The 17,256-nt window shown below is 33.9% G+C and overlaps 3 protein-coding genes across 4 annotated transcripts; 1 reads left to right on the top strand and 2 right to left on the bottom strand.

Annotated features, from left to right (window-relative positions):
- The first annotated feature begins 2,021 nt into the window (after positions 1-2,021).
- LOC145107890 (protein MANNAN SYNTHESIS-RELATED 2-like) lies at positions 2,022-4,439 on the top strand. Its single transcript, XM_079044848.1, has 6 exons — positions 2,022-2,588; positions 2,804-2,942; positions 3,023-3,093; positions 3,185-3,270; positions 3,373-3,946; positions 4,032-4,439. The coding sequence occupies exons 1-6, from the start codon at positions 2,478-2,480 to the stop codon at positions 4,302-4,304; spliced, it is 1,254 nt and encodes a 417-aa protein (XP_078900974.1). The 5' UTR covers positions 2,022-2,477; the 3' UTR covers positions 4,305-4,439.
- Positions 4,440-4,548: 109 nt separating this feature from the next.
- On the bottom strand, positions 4,549-11,259 carry ACA9 (autoinhibited Ca(2+)-ATPase 9). Its single transcript, XM_079044849.1, has 30 exons — positions 11,029-11,259; positions 10,482-10,598; positions 10,278-10,317; positions 10,048-10,163; positions 9,823-9,954; positions 9,637-9,726; positions 9,453-9,522; positions 9,287-9,357; positions 9,119-9,202; positions 8,953-9,030; positions 8,719-8,874; positions 8,537-8,619; positions 8,340-8,448; positions 8,203-8,258; positions 8,010-8,136; positions 7,787-7,924; positions 7,635-7,700; positions 7,444-7,542; positions 7,262-7,372; positions 7,033-7,200; positions 6,893-6,952; positions 6,619-6,783; positions 6,399-6,515; positions 6,183-6,281; positions 5,870-6,108; positions 5,759-5,804; positions 5,545-5,673; positions 4,913-5,020; positions 4,748-4,839; positions 4,549-4,661 (listed from the first exon to the last, which is right to left on the bottom strand). Exons 1-30 carry the CDS (start codon positions 11,191-11,193, stop codon positions 4,556-4,558), a joined length of 3,237 nt encoding a protein of 1,078 aa, XP_078900975.1. The 5' UTR covers positions 11,194-11,259; the 3' UTR covers positions 4,549-4,555.
- A 1,409-nt stretch (positions 11,260-12,668) lies between these two features.
- LOC145107889 (mannosyl-oligosaccharide 1,2-alpha-mannosidase MNS1-like) lies at positions 12,669-16,871 on the bottom strand. Of its 2 annotated transcripts, none has more exons than XM_079044845.1 (14): positions 16,417-16,871; positions 15,718-15,765; positions 15,398-15,574; positions 15,134-15,246; positions 14,984-15,049; positions 14,672-14,843; positions 14,487-14,576; positions 14,250-14,374; positions 14,102-14,167; positions 13,862-13,970; positions 13,685-13,783; positions 13,533-13,613; positions 13,284-13,460; positions 12,669-13,202 (listed from the first exon to the last, which is right to left on the bottom strand). In XM_079044845.1, the coding sequence occupies exons 1-14, from the start codon at positions 16,573-16,575 to the stop codon at positions 12,948-12,950; spliced, it is 1,737 nt and encodes a 578-aa protein (XP_078900971.1). In that variant the 5' UTR covers positions 16,576-16,871; the 3' UTR covers positions 12,669-12,947. The 2 variants fall into 2 exon arrangements, with proteins under 2 accessions (XP_078900971.1, XP_078900972.1); XM_079044846.1 differs by having other exon boundaries at positions 13,284-13,454.
- Positions 16,872-17,256: the final 385 nt, after the last annotated feature.

Here is a 17,256-nt window from a genome sequence, read left to right as displayed (position 1 = left end):
AAAGATTTCAAACATAAGCCTGTAACTCTAACTATTTAAAAGGATCGTAAAAAATGGCCAGTTAAATTATTATTCTAAATAGATAGAAATATAAACAAAGAAGTCATTCATTATTCATATTTTTGTTTCAATGGTAAATTGATACAAATACCAAACCAGATCACCAGGATATCTTCCATTCCAATAAAAATATCACTTTTTGTAGGAACAAGCAACTTGAAGGTGGCATACAATGGTATGGTTGCTGAAATGTAAGTGTATTCACCAATGATTTAATTAAACTTTCCCTCGAATTTTCTCTGAGATATATAAACTGCATATCTAGAGAAATCAAGATAGCTTACATTCCAATTAAAATTGAATTTAAGATGGATAAATTAAAATTGCTCCACTTAAATTTTGTGTATCTTGACAGGTCCTACGAGAATCTTTCAGACGATTTAAGATGGCTCTATTGGTTTGGCTTCCATCTAAAAGCTACACCTTCTCACTTATCCATGGGAAAATTGGTGGCTATAGATATGAGCTATAGCAACTTGGAAGTATTTGAACTTCCCATGGTAAGGAATTCAGTATCCTCTTTTTGTGGCTTATCCGTGTAGCCTCTTAGTTTTTAATTGTCTTCATGTAGACATCTAGTGATACATAAATCATGTTACTTTTGTAGCAGCTTCTTCAATCACTGAAGATTCTAAATCTTAAAGACTCATATAATCTATTCGAAATCCGCAACTTATCCAAGATTCCTCATCTTGAGACTTTGATTCTACCAGACATGAAAAGATATTAGCGTTCAGGACACAGAGATGTTAGGTTGTGAATGACCTAATTGTCTTTTTTTCTTATTAAGTGTGGTCTAGAGTAAATAGTAAATGAAAATCAGTGTTTGTATTGTATGTTGAATGACAATGAATGACCATTATATCATCTATCAGGAATCATAGCTGAATGAAAAATAAATGACCATTAATTCACTATCAGATATTAGTCAGCCCCGGACCCCCGTTCGTTTAGGGGCTTCACCCCTAAATAACAGTGTACTTTGAATCTTGAAAAACTTGAACAAGTGTGCACTCCTACATCATCCTAACTTGTTCAATATTCAACAAGATCACTTTTGGTCAACAAATTTAATCCTATTACACTTAAATAATATTGATGATATAAAATCACCAACAATATATATATATATATATATATATATATATATATATATATATATATATATTCGATTTATGACTTTTTAATGACTTTAATTCATGCGAGATCAATCACGTGAAGTGAATAACAATCCTCCACATCAATGATGTTTATATAGCTTATATTCTTTAACTTTATTCTATTTTCATTTCAAAATTAGAAAATTATGCCTGCCATTTGCAATCATTTTAGATATTGCTAACAGAAAAATTATTTGTATTTATTAACTTCTAAAGTGAGATGTATGTGTTGTAAAATAATAAAAAACATAGTCATCACAGATATAAGAAATTTAATTTATTTTCATAGTTTTCTAGCCTTAAGCACACATCATCTTTAATGTAATATCTTTGTGAATTGGCGTTTTATTTGTAGGAAGTCTCAAATATTATTTATATGTTTTAACTAAAAAAAACAGTAATTGCAGTATATTATGTTGCAAGAAAAATGTACTATATGATAATTGATAATTTTTGTTAAGACACAATTTTTTTTGTCACCACCATGCAATAAGAATATTTACTATTTAGAGAATTAATTGATGAATTTAATATTGTTTATGAATAAAACAGAAGCATAATAGCTGAAAAATGGTTAACAATTATGGTAATTAAATCAAAAAAAGACAATTATAAACCTTCGTAAACCACAAGTCATGTGTTTGCTTGTACCAAAGAGAAGGAAAAAAGGGCTCCACTTGACTCAGTCACACTCACACCTAGAGGCACAGCTGTGGGCCTTCACTAACATGGTTGAGTGTCGGTGCTACAAAAAAGATCCGCATATACAATAGCCACAGCACTTGTCATTTGATATGAAAGATTAGGGTTTATCTTTCTTTATTCGTTTTTAATCATTGAACGTTTTAGGTATGGTTTTTCATTTACAGAAAAGACTATGATGATCATGATAGATGATACTCATAAATAATAACTGCGGTAGATTTCATTTGATCAAAATCTAGACTTCCAATCTCATCTCCTCTCAACTACCCTGTCGGCATTTGGGATTTTGTATATTTAATCTCTGATACAAAAGATACCATTTGGAATACAATATCAATATATTATAGCCAAGAAGCACCTCTCTCTTCTCTCTCCGTCTTTATCTTTTGGGGTTTGGGCGTTGTGGTCTATATTATAAGAGGTATTCTTTTAGTCTTGCACAAGCACAGCAAGCAGAAGCAAGCTCTATTTTCATGGTGGCTGCATTAGTATTAGAACTAGAATTAGAATAAATATTACAGCAGAAGCCAAAAGAAGTGGATCTGAGGCAAAATGGGGATAGATCCGAGGCAGATCGTCGCAGGGGTGCTTACAGTCACCATGTTTCTAATGCTTGGTAACATGATTAAGCGCGATCATTTTGATGCTCCCATTTCTCACCATGTATGCTTCTTTCTTTCACTCTTGCTTGCTTATACACTGTATACACATTCGTAATCAACCATTGAATCCATTCCTTATACATTCTGATCCATTTATTTGCTAATTCGCTTCACTATATCTCTAACATCCTTCTGCTCTTGGATCTAAAAAGTTCAGATTCTAGTGTACTCCTTTTCTCATTCATGATAATTGAGGAGATTGCCTTTTTGTTATAGGTGAACCACGCCGGATCGACTCAACATTTTGATGACAATAATGATTCGGAGCAGAGCTTTGCACTTAGCAATGGTGGCGATGGCCCTTGGAAGGAGGAATCCGGTGGACTCAAGCGTTGTTGGTCTAAGCCAGACTCAGGTCAGTATAGAACAGACTATAACTAATTCAAACTTATGTTAATTTCGTGTCTGTTTATAACTTTCCTTCAAATTATGCAGAAGAGGTGGAAGAATCCAAAGGATTTGTCACTTTCTCCTTAACCAATGGACCTGAATATCATGTCTCCCAGGTATGTTGAGTTGACTTCATCTTGTTTCTTTCCCTCCTTTCTGGATCTCTATCTGGTCTAATGTTTGACCATGGCGGATTGTCAAACTCAGATTGCTGATGCAGTGGTAGTCGCAAGATACCTAAAGGCAAATCTTGTAGTTCCTGACATTAGAGGAAGCGAACCTGGTGATTGGAGGTTACTCATTTACTCCTCATATTCCACATTTCCACTTACTATTTAAAGCTAGCATTTTTGTTGTTATTAAGTATTAACTCACTCACTTGATGCATCTTCCAGAAACTTTGGAGACATTTATGACATTGAGAAGTTTGTAAATAGCCTGGATGGAGTGGTGAAAGTAGTGAAAACCCAACCTTCAGAGTTATCATCAAAGAATCTTGCTGTTCTAAGGGTTCCTAATCGAGTCACTGAAGACTACATTGCAGAAAACATTGAACCTGCTTTTAGAAGCAAGGGAAATGTAAGGATAGCAACATACTTCCCTTCTGTCAACATGAAAAAGTCCAAAATCGAACAAGATAACTCAATCGGATGCTTGGCCACATATGGAACACTTGAGCTTCAACCAGATGTTCAGGAAGTGGTTGACTCAATGGTTGACCGACTTAAAACCCTAAGTCGCAAATCAGATGGACAATTTGTAGCAGTTGACTTGAGGCTTGACATGTTAGACCACAAGGGTTGTCAAGGAAATAGTGCTGGATCAAAGAAATGTTATAGTCCACAAGAGATTGCATTGTTTTTAAGAAAACTTGGTTTTGATAAGGACACTGCTATATATCTGACTCAATCAAGATGGGATAGCAGCCTTGATGCTTTAAAAGATCTCTTCCCCAAATCTTACACAAAGGTGAGATACAATATTTGAATTTTTTTGATTTGATTTGAATTAGATTTGAGTGAGATTGATTGATTGATTGATTGTTTGATTTCAGGAGGGAATAATGCCAATGGACAAGAAGTCAAAGTTTCTTGAATCAGAATATGAGAAGGTGATTGACTTCTACATATGTGCACAGAGTGATGTATTTGTTCCAGCAATCTCAGGTTTGTTTTATGCAAATGTTGCTGGAAAAAGAATAGCAACAGGAAAGACTCAAATACTTGTTCCTGCAAATATTCCTCCTGCTTCTTCTGCTTCTGTTGCCAATTATGTCTCACGTTATGTTTCAAAGAAGAATCACATGGCCTATTCATGTTTCTGCTAGTTTGATTTTTTTTTCTTCTTCTTCTTCTTCTTAAAATATAGTGTTCAAATGTGATTGTCTTCAATTTATGTAATGTAACTATAACTATCTTCTTCTTTTTTTTCCTTACATTCAAACACTTTTTTGTGTGTGCAAGTGTTTTCACACCTTTGTATTTCTTTTTTCTCCTTGATATTAAAATTTATCGCCTAGTGTTCTTTAACATAATTGTTTCTACATGAAGAAATGAAATAAAATAAAATGAATGAAATTCAGCGGTTACGAGAAGCAATGCAGTGTTGATATGGTTTGCTGAAGACTCTTGCCAATGGAGTCTCTGGAACTGGAATCAGTTTTCCAGCAATTGCAAGAGGCCAACTGTAAGATCATAATCATTAATAATGTTAATTATTTACTTCTTTATTCAACCATGTTAATGATTAATAAAAAAACACAGAACTAACCTGAAAATTCCAATACCAATAGAGAGAATCCATAGATTCAAACTAAGTCTAACTGTTGATGTGAACTTTCCTAGGAACTGAATAATCATGACCTGTTTTGTTTGCAACAACAATTACCATACTCAAAATTCTGCACTTGTATATGTAAATGTAATTCACAATTACCTGAAGAATGAAGGTTGTTCCTACTATGCCCATAAAAAGATAATTTTTAGTCACTCCAGAAAATACATTCATTTCATCTGGTTTTCGAGCATTGAGCTCGTTGAATATCTGTAATTACAAACCGGATTTGGACATTAACAGCTAATTTAAATGGAATACACAGAGTAATAAATGAAGTGAGCTGTACTATTTATTTAGTCATTTAAAGGAGAGAGTTGTCACATGGTCCAAGTGCTTTTAAGAAAATATCAGCCATTTTTTTTGGTATATCATAGTCACTGAGATTTAGTTAAAATTAAACGTGATTGGCCTACATCCACATAAATGGCAAGAGAAAAGATGGAGTGGGCTCCATTCCTATAAAAGGGATCAATTCTTTGGTTTTAAAGTGTACTGGTCAAATATACTTTTAATTTCTTTCTTCTCTTACGTCAGAGTGTAGATATGTGAGTCAAACCTTTGGAGACCAAGTGTAATTGGGGTTGGAATTTTTCTCAGGTTTTGGAGTTTTCCACGTATATTTTGTGTTCAAATTTCCTTATTTTATTTTTCATGGTCGGGTTGTTGGGAATCTTTGAGCTCATTTCCCAACAATAACCAAAATGAAGTTGGATAAATCATAAACGCCTTACTTGACATAGGACAAATCCATTGAATATCAAAGTATTCTTCACAGCATTTCCATGTTCATTGTTCTTTAACTTAAGAATGGCTAGACCACGGAAGTTGAAGACAAGAAGAACTGCAACTTGATATAAAGCCTGTCAAATCCATAGCACATTTTCATCATTGTAATGAAGAAAGATGATCATAATATCAAAATGGTAGATATTATGATAATTGTACCTGTATAATCAAGTTCCTCCACATGATATTCGTCACAAGAGGTTCCCTGAGGAAAAAAGAGAGTCAACATCATGTATGTATGTATGTATGTATGTATGTATGTATGAATACCTTCGGCCAACAGGAGATCTATGCATAAGATGATCAGTTGGAGGTTCAGTGGCCAATGCCAAAGCTCCAAGGGTGTCCATGATGAGATTAACCCAAAGAAGCTGCACAGTGTTTAAAGGTACATCTCCAGAAGAAATTGCTGCTACAACATTTATCACAAGTGCTGCAACATTAACTGTAAGCTGGAACTGGATAAATTTCTGAATATTTGCATAAACAGACCGGCCCCACCGAACAACCTATATATGAAATATAATGATCAACACAAAAGTTCAAAAAATAAAAAACAAGAAATTCAAACTTTTGCACACACCTTTACAACTGAAGCAAAATTATCATCCAAAATGATGATGTCGGAGCTTTCTTTTGCAACTTCAGTTCCTTGAATGCCCATGGCAAGACCTATATCAGCCTGACATATATATATATATATATATATATATATATATATATACAAAAAACAAAAAAAAGGTAAATAAATATAAAAACATGTATTAAAAAAAAACAAGATAAATTATTAAATTTAAACCTCATGAAGTGCAGGGGCATCATTCGTTCCATCTCCAGTAACAGCAACAACTTCCCCAAGCTTACGAAGTGTTTGCACAAGTAATAGTTTATCACTAGGGGAAGATCTTCCCATTACCTATATATATATATAATAATAATAAATCCACATACATATATCAAAATTAACCACTTTAATCATTGATTATTATTATAACAAGTATCAAAATCTTAAAACACACCGATATATGCTTGGAAGTATATTCTCTTTCTTTCTCTGAATACTCACGAAATGTCTTTCCTTCAATAACATTTGGCTCTGTTGCATCTTCACCTGAATCAAGTATTCCACACTCCATGGCAATTGCTTTTGCTGTTTGAATATTATCCCCAGTCACCATCCGAACCTATAATTAATACATTATACATATATATAATTTCTACAGATAAATCACTTGTCTTTTTTTTCATTCTTATTTAGAAACATAAAATACGTGTGAGAAACCAAAGCCTAACCTTCACACCAGCATCTGTACATAACTTTACTGCATTTCTTACACCTACTCGAGGAGGATCCTGCACAAGATAAACTCAGTAAAAATAATACAAAAAATATCGGTTTAATTTTGTAAAAACAGTGAAGATATGATGGGTACCTTTATACCCACAATAGAAAGTAGAACAAGATCATCTTCAGGTAAATTCCATTCTGCTAGCTGTTCTTCATCCACAGGAACACCATCTACATGATAGTTTCTGTAAGCAATTGCAACACACCTCAAGCTTCTTGCAGCCATCTCCTCAATAGCTTTTTTAAAATATTCCTGTAAAAAAATTTATCTCAAAATGTGTGTTGTAAAGAATTATCTGAATATAGTCAACTACCATATCATTGTCAATGGACTGCAAGGAACCATCTGTGTCAACATATTCTTTACATGAAGCCAACACTATTTCAGCTGCTCCCTTCCAATGTATACGAACTTGAGAGTCCCCCTGTGTTGTTGATCATAAATCATAAGAAATTAAATTTATTTTTTAAACTCTAAATAAACAAAATCACTCACCCCTTGTAATACAACGCCACCTCGTTTTTTTGTTGAGTTAAAAGGAGAGACGTGTAGGAGGGTGGATTGATTTCTGACAACATCAAAGTTCATCCCAATCTGCAATGTGAAGTCATTTTCATTTATATAAACTTAAAACACACACTAGCTCACACATAGATAAAACTTAATACAAAACATGCAAATAGAACCTTGACACCCCATTGGAGGATAGCCTTTTCTGTTGGAGATCCAGAAACTTCTATACATGCACCATCCTATCAACAAACAAATATGATAATATTATATTAATATTAATAAATAAATAAAGAGCTACACAAACAAATGACAAGATTTATAGTACCTTAGAGGAGAAAACACTGCCAGCTGTATTCTGTGCAATTCCCTCATTTAACAAAGAGGAAACAGTCGAATGATATTGCAAGCCATCTTCAGGAGGGTCGATTTTCTTTTGTCCCACATATGCCTCAACTACAGTCATCTGTGACATGTGACATGTAACATTTACTTTTAAATAATTATATAAACATTAGGATTATGTTAAATAACATAAAATTTAAAGTAACCTGATTTAGTGTTAATGTTCCAGTTTTATCACTGCAGATAGTAGTTGCAGACCCCATAGTTTCACAAGCTGAGAGTCTACGCACCAATGCCTTATCTGCCATCATCTTCTTCATCGAGTATGCTAACCTGTAAATTCAAAAAAATTTAAATCAAAATCCAAAATAACTTATTTGTAAAATTAATTACACTCACGTCAGTGTTACAGCCAATGGAAGCCCTTCAGGAACTGCAACAACCACAATGGTGACCTAAATGCTTCAGCCATTAGTTAAGAACACAAAAGGATCCGAGATAATGTACATATATAGATAGATGCATAAGAAACTTACTGCAGCAGTGAAAATTTTTATGGCATCATCAACTGCTTCACTAACACTGGTCTTTCCATGGACAAACTGGATAGTTCCATCAGGGTTTCTTGAGTTACCAGTGAAGAACCTGAACAACAGCTTTCAATAATTAGAAAAAACTAAAAGAAAAGTATATAGTCACAATCACAAAATGTAAGAAAATAGATTTTAATTACCTAAACAAAAGGACACCAAGTACAAGTAATGCTACTGCAAGCCCAACTATACCTATAAATGTTGCAACACCATTCAAGCGTACCTATCAACCATCATTATTCATTCGTATCTGACTTCATTGATGGAATATAAATTATATAATACAAATAGTGATAAGAAAAAATGAGATATATATTTAAACCTGTAATGGAGTTTCTTCACCAGTGTCTTCTGATATGCTTGCCATTAATAGTCCCCATTCTGTATTTATGCCCACACCAGTTACCATCATGGTTCCTGCACCATCTGCCACCTTGCAGCCAGACATCAGAAAAGGTGTTTTTTGGTCCTTGTGTGCCTAAAAAGTGAGATGAAATATAAGAAAGAATTCAATTTATTTTTTTTTTAATTTAAAAAGGAGGTCTAACCAGCTTACAATCTTGCTTTCCCCAGTCATGCTGGATTCATCAATGGCTAGAGAGTGACCTTTTATTAGGAGTCCATCAGCAGGGACCTGTAAGAAACATGGAAATCCAACAATTAATAAAGAGTCAAACAAGTCAAAAGTATCTTAAAAACTTTATGAAAATTTATTAGCCTACCTGATCACCTATTTTTAGAGGTATTACATCACCGACAACTATATCATATATTGAAATCTTCTCTCTTCTTCCATCTCTAGTTATCTGCTTGAATTTGCATATGTTAAGAAGACAACTAAAGGTAGAATAATAATAATAATATCTCACTCATTAACGTAACACACAAACCTCTATCTGTATATTTCTCTTTTCCTCATTTAGATTCTGAAACTGCAGGGATTGTCTGTAATCACTGGTTGCTATTACAGTTTACAGAAACAACAATATATGTGAGAAAGTACATTTTAGATATCATAACCAATGGAAAGAAAAAAAAAAAAAAAAACTGCCTCACCTGTCACAAAAATAACCAAAAGAACAGCAAATGTGATGCTTCCTCCATCATACCATCCTTCTTCAATACCCTACAGAAGGAAATTAACACAACTCTTCAAATAAAAACTGAAACAAATAGGAGTCATAATGATCACAAACTCCTGAATGACTATATATATGAGAAAGTATTAATTCAAACTTGCCTCTGTCTTTATTCCTAGCACCAGTGATGCTGCAGCAGCTACTATCAATATAATAAGTGTCAAATCTTGCCAAGCTTCCCAGAGAAACATCTGTACGTGGTCAACATAATTAACATAGCCATGGTGATCAGCTGCAGCTGTAAATAAAAGCAAAGAAGAAATAATTTTTGTATAGATATAACATACACAGAAGCTTCTTCCTTTTTTCACAGGATAAGTATTAGATCCAAAGGCGTTTCTCCTGTTTCTTAATTCATCTTCATGTCTTTGTACTCCTCTGTCCAGATTGGTTTTCAACATCTCAGATAACCCTTGGACCTGAAAATATATATAAGTATAGATATAAAAAAGAGGTTTTTGATATTGATAGTGAAGGAAAAATATGTTTGATAAGCTAAGTAAGTAACTTGCCCCTCCATATTGATGAAGAGAAGTTAGATTATGGTCCCTGGTCATGGAAACAAGTTGCTCGAGTGAAATACCATAACCACAACTTGGAGATGCAGGAATCACAGTGGGCCCAAGCACTATATGTATGAAGGGGAAATAGAGTGAAATTAATTATATATAGATTAATGTAGCTAGGTCAACATAAGAAGGGATTATATTTATATCAGAAGGGAAGTTGAGGGACCAAATACCAACTGCTTGTTCTCCAGCCAATTTGAATAGCAATGCAGCCTAACAGAAGGTGATCAGATGTTAACTAAGAGGTGATATATATATATATATATATATATATATATATATATATATATATATATATATATATATATATATATATATATATAACCAAACTTGGGATTGGGAAGGTATATATTTACAAAAATTATGGACAAGATTACCCTTATGACTTGAGCATGTGACCTGATCATCCTTCTCCTTTTTTCCTGCTCTTCATTCTTTCTCAAGTCCAATGTGTATCGGAAGCGACGTGAAGCATTAAGCACAAGGGCAGCTTGCTGTATATATAGGACAATAAATTACAATGAGTTCAAAATCCCACTTCAATTACTAAACCTATATCCAGTAGTTGTAATCTCAGTATTTCAGCATATCACTCCACATTGATCTGAATACTCACACTCTCACAATCACATGTACATCACTTTCAGATCCAAAAAGGAAAGATAACTAGATTAGATGTTATTAAGTTATTACCGATGTTAAAAAGTTTGACCTTTCAAGAGGTAAATAAACTCAAATCGCAATACAGTAGATAGGAATGATTAAGATATGTACATGTTAGGTAAATATTTTGTCAGTTTGTCAAGATTGTGGTTGCATGTGCATCGTTTTGAAGTGAGGATATATATATCCCGATCAGCAATGGAACACAAAATGTAATCTTTTTTAAGATGAATGACGATTGGAAAAAGCTTAATTACGTACCCTCCAGCGTCTGAGAGACTCAGTGGACGCTTTCTTGGTGGTGGTGATGTCGAAAGGATCGTCAAAATCGTCATCGGGGGCGTCGTTAGGAGGAAGAACGCCAGTTTCGATGTCGGGAGGAGGAGTGTTGGATGAAGAAGAGGCGTTGGTTCCGCTTGTAGTCATTGATATCTGATAATGCGAGTGTAGGTTGGCTTTTGAAAAACAAAGACACACAGTGATGTGATGTAGATAGAGGTAGAGAGCAAAGGAGATGATTCTGAGAAGTGACGATGGGTTATGATGAGAGTGATATGGAAAAAAGAAAGTAAGGAGAGGACAACCGCCATCTTAGCGGCTTTTTGTTTTTTCTACTTATTACGCGTTACTAATAATAGTTAGTTTACAGTGTGTGTGTGTGCGCTCTTGCTGTACACTGTCAAACAAAACCACGTGGCACCTTATAACCACCTCATACTCATATCGTTCAAATCAAATGTACAAAAATTCGTTTATAGCAAACCCAATACTCAAATAAGTACACCCATTCATGTCGTCTTGTTTCTTTTTTAGAAATGCGAAGTAGGTTTTGATTGCTTTATTTTTCAAACATAGTGACAAAATCTGCAAGATGGAGCTCAATTAAAACAAACATCAAGTGATATTAATCCATTAATTTTGTTAGTTTGTGGAAATACCCGTTAGGATTAGCGATGTATTGTTTTGGTATAAATAATACATCGATTTACATAATGGACGCTATGATATACAAGCAGTGACGAATCTAGAACAAAATTTCACGTGGTTTCCAAATTAAGTGAAGCCGATAAAAAAAATCAACAACACTTGTGGGGGGTCGGGTCGTGTACGATTTAATGAAATATAACTGAAAAAACCGATCTGGCACCACCAATTAAAATTTTTTAAAAAACCAACTGAAATATAACTGAAAAAACCGAACGAGTTAATTATTAGTGCATTGATACCTTATTGTTTGATAAAAACTATATATTATATTTAACTCTAAAATAGAAGACCTACCTTGAGTTTTTTTTTAAATATCTTAAAAAACCATTTTAAAAAGAAAAAAAAAAGTTACAAGGGACAATTGTGCGGTTAAATATATTATAAATGAAATTGAAATTTTAGGTAGGTTAAGACCTACCTTCTTCCTTATTAGATACGCCACTGTATACAAGATGTATCAAAACAAAAATAAAATATAATACTTAATACCACCCTGAGTTTTAGAGGTTCTAGAATGTTTTAACTATCGTAAAAAGTCTAGAAATAGTTGTGTAGTCCCTTAGTAATAAATATATTTGCAAACTGGTGAGTGGATGGAACATGCAAGCACATGCCCAAGTGCAACAATATGTCCAATAAAATGTAAATTTATTTTCATATGTTTGGTTTTAAATTGGGTTAGATGCAAGGTACATGCATGACACCGATATTATCACAACACAGACTGTGGTACAAAATAAAGGACAAGATGGATTGAGTAAAAGTTTGTGTAGCCATTCAGCTTCAACGACATTTGCTACTCCTAGTACTACTAAGCTTCAATGTTAGAATGGGAGACAACATGTTGTTGCTTGCATGTTTAACAAATGAAGCAGATGCAAAAATAAACTACAACACTTAACATGTTTAACAAATGAAGTAATTGTAAAAGATGACATATTGCATGCACATGCAGTGCTTCAAGGTTTACCACAAAGTAAATAATGACCCTCTTATCCGCTTCAAGTATACATATAACTATAAAATATAAAAAATACAATAATTCCCCCTCTCCCGGTCCTACATAGAGGGGTAATGCTGTATCTACCCTGTATCACATTCAAAAAAAATATATATATATGGAGAAAAAAAGTACATCTCTTTTACAATATATTAAAAATAACAACATATGTGTTATGTTGTTCTGAAATTCCCTATGGCTTGTCAAAACGACCTTCTTTCCTAGCACGTATCCTAATATTATTAGATGATGTAGATGTACCCTGTTTGGAATTGGAGACTTCTGGTGAATCAACACGTGTCACAATTCTTAGTGGGTGGGCTTCTGTGTTGAAAACCCATTCATCTAAAGATATCACTGAAGGCGGAGAGAATAAAAGATACAAATATTTCAGTGTTTCTGCAAGAAAGAAACTCTGCATCATATTGTCTTTCACACCTGTATTCACCTGCAAAAATAAACACAACAAAATCAAACAAATAACAATCGTATACAATATAAATCTGAGTGTAATTAATTAACGACTTACATCCTTCAATCCAACATATCCAGATTCCACACGGGAATTCTTTTCAAATGCTTGAAATATGTCCCAACCCCATTCTTGGTATGTCTTATTACCAGTCAAACGCCACAAATAGAAGAGTGATTCAACTGTTTCTGGCCTCAATATGTTCCATGATGTGCCCACACTCATGTCCTGTAACTTTAAACATTTAATAAAGTTAAATAAATACCTCCTAAAAATAAAAACACATCATCATGTGAAATTACTAACCTGCCCTGAATGGAAGAAGTAGTTTTCTCCAGCCAACTTTGTTGGTGTGGACTGATAAAAGTTATAGCATGTCCAAGCAAGCTGCAAATAATACACATCAAAATTATTAGCAACTAAAAAAACAACAAAAATAACACAACAAAATAACAGACCTCTTCTGCCAAATTCAGGAACTTTGAGGATTCATCAGGACCATAACCAGATGATCCTAATGCTATCATTCCTGGAGCAAAGCACGCCAGCTCATCCATCTGAAAATGTTTTCAACAAATTATAATCTCTAACTGATTCTCAAACTCAAACAATGAAATCTTCATCTTCACTCTTACCTTATCAATTAAAGAGCTTCCTATCTTCTCTGATATATATGCAAAAGATGATGGTTCGGTTCTTCGAACCAAGGTTAATAAACCTTTCATTGATGTCTCCCACATGTCTCTGTTTTAATAACTCATTAGTTTGTTTTATATATATATATATATATATATATATATATATATATATATATATATATATATTATATACAACTACAGTTGAAATTTTATCTAGAATTACAATTACTAACTCACCTATAAGGCTTCACAGCTGCAGTTTTGTTTCCTTGTATCCACACTTTAAGTAAATACTCATAGAAACTGCACAAAGTTACATTTTCACAAAACTTAATATATTGAAGATCATAAGAAAACAATTAATATAAAGAATATTATTAAGTACCTGTCCCCCATGGCCCCAAAAGTAATGGTGGAGTATGATGTTGTCCCTTTGTGTGGGTTTATATAGATGGGAAGCAATCCATCAGCAGGGAATGTCTTATTCAACTCACGAATAACATTCTCTACCTGAAGTAAATGTAAATCATCACCATATGTTGTCAAAAATTCCAATAATATTCTTGTGTATATATATATATATATATATATATATATAATGATAATACATGAAAACAAATACCTTTTGTTGATACTTTGGGTCTCCTGTTCTTTGGCTTAGTGCTATGAACTCCAGCTGCTCTGTGCCTGAATCTGCTAGGATACTGTCACCCTGAGAAAAGAGAAGGAAATGACTAAAATGCCCTCTTGTCTTGTCCTAAATATAATATGCATAACACATGTCAATGGATGAATGTTGGAACTTACCCCAGTCCAACCAGGGTTATGTGGATTACCATTAACCAAGTTGATAATGTTGTAGGGGATGCCAGAAGGAGTATCCCATGCAGGGAGCAACCTATCAGCTATGTCTTTCGCCTTTTCAAGAAAAACATGCTCCCCAGATAGATCATATGCACTCAGGAGCCCACCTACAACTCTGTTGAAAAACAAAGGGTTAGATAGTTCAAAGTTGAAACAATTAGCTGCACCTCATCTTACAAAAATAAAGTCAAGAAATTGCCTGAATTCAAGGCAATATTATAAACAAGAACAATATATTAAACCTTACAAAGCAACCTTATGGTTGTTTCAAACACACTGGCATCATAGTTCTTATTGAAGTCCAAAGAATTTGTAATCCACCTGTCATACATTATCTTGTTAGACTCAATACAAGGAGCATATCTTATTGAAAGAGCTTTAAAGAACAGAGTTACTGAATCTTACTCTTTTGCCCTTTGGAACTCCTCATCAAGACCCATTATATATAATGTATCAAGAGAGTCAATTAAAGTCGCACCAAGACCACCAAAGCTATCAACACCATTCTTGGATTGTGGCTAGCCAAAAAAAAAAAAAAAAAAATTTTTTTGGAGGTTTTGCATTAAGAAAAGAAGGTAAACTCAAACTAACATAAAAGAGAATGGTATATATAAAGCCTAGAGATTATTGGATAACGCTTTTCTGTCAGAATTAGAAATGATGATGTACCTGAAGTTCATCATGGCCCCATGCATATTTTTCATATGATGTCCAAGCATGAACCATAGCATCTTTTACTTTTAGTCTTCGTTGATTCTCAATGGGATCAATTGGAAGATCATCAAGATTTTTGCTTGTTGTGTTGATCTTGTTAACTATGTTATCATCAGGCTTTAATTCTTCTAGCTGCAAGACGTCAATATAAGCAGTCAATGCATGATTATGTAACTGTAAACTGGAAAGCAATAAAAGGAATTCAAGAAAACAAAATCCAGTTACGAATATTTGAAGGGTGTATGGATCTTGAGAAGAAAATCACAACATGTTACCTGATTTTGCAACTGAAGCAGTTCTTCTTTTAACTTAAAGAGCTCATCCTGCCATTCAGTGGAAGTTTTTATATTAGCAACAAAGCAAGTAGGTTACAACTAACTAATCCATTTGAATTTAGGTCAATGCTAATGGCAACGAATTTTGGTAGCATGTTGCATACATTAAGTAACATAATTCCAGAAGTACTGTACATGTCGGTGGCACTTAAAGAGCATCTCAAATGCATTGCCTAATAAAGAGAAATGGGATTCGTGATAATGGAAAATTCCAGCTTTCTTTGTCCATATGATTATATCCCAGTTTGTGCTTACCAAAATTTGCATACCTATCGTCACAACATAGTTGGAAACAAGAAGTTGTGGGCAAAGAGACATGGAATTTTATATTCAGATGGCATACATGGTACTTTAATGGAGTAGAAGAAAGCACCCGATTTGATATCAAAGCTAAGGTAGTTCTTTTTTTTTTTTGGCAATAGAGAAAATGTATCTCTTCAAATGAGTTGAATTCAAATCACGATGCGTTTTTTTATATAAATAAATGGTGGCCCGGGGGAAGATCTTGACTCGTTTACATTAGAGAAAATTGATGCAGTACTTGTTTCGCTATAAAGAAGTAGATCTGACGACAAATGAACGGAATTCGAAACTTTTAAGGAGAAGATACATACATATATAATTATATATACACCATACCTCATGTTCTCGGACTAGAGTTTGGCGATCCCACACGAAGAAAGAGACAGAGACGAAGGCCATGAAGAGTAGAGCAAGACGTTTGGGTCGTTTCAAGTAATAGGCCGGATTCACGTACCTCCATGTCGTCGACGATGAGGACGACCTGGTCCTTGCCATTTTTTCTCTCTATCTCTTAACAATGCTCGGATTAGTTAAATAGAACCCTAACCTACAAGTGGTGTGAGAAAAGCAAAACAAATTCCGACTGCATGTTACAGGCTTAGGGCTGGTTAAAAAGAGAAGTGGGTGGAACAAATGGAAAGATGGATCTGGTTGGCAGCCTCTCCCGAATTCGGATGAATCTGTGTTGTCGCCGGAGGAAACGGAGCAAGGCGGAGATGGAGGAAAAGAAGACGACGACAATGAGGACAACGGAACACACCAATTCAATTGACTGATTACCCAATATTTTTTTATTCTTATATATGTACATGTACTTTTACTTTTTCTTATAGTATTTTTATATTGAAAAAACTGTTAATTTGGTCCTTATGGTTTGTTAATTTTGTAGTTATACTACCTGTGATTTTAAAATTGCAAATTTCATTTTTTTAAACATGTCTGTGGATTTTGATACCTGTTAAAATTGAAAATATTATTTTACTGTTTTTTCTAAATATTTTATTGTTATTAATATAGAATGGCTTTATTAAATATAGAATGGCTTTATAACCACACCCCACCCCCAATCTCCAAACACTCACACCCTTACATTTATTTCTTGAATTTCTTCTCCATTACCATCAACGGAGTTTTGATACACCAAGGCTTAAAGGAAGCGGAATGCGGTAAGAGCCT

Source organism: Lactuca virosa, chromosome 4 (assembly GCF_052849685.1).
Source record: "Lactuca virosa cultivar CGN04683 chromosome 4, Lactuca_virosa_CGN04683_v6, whole genome shotgun sequence".
Taxonomy (NCBI): domain Eukaryota; kingdom Viridiplantae; phylum Streptophyta; class Magnoliopsida; order Asterales; family Asteraceae; genus Lactuca; species Lactuca virosa.
Note: the sequence above shows the minus strand (reverse complement) of the source record. Positions and strands in the feature narration are given on the sequence as shown.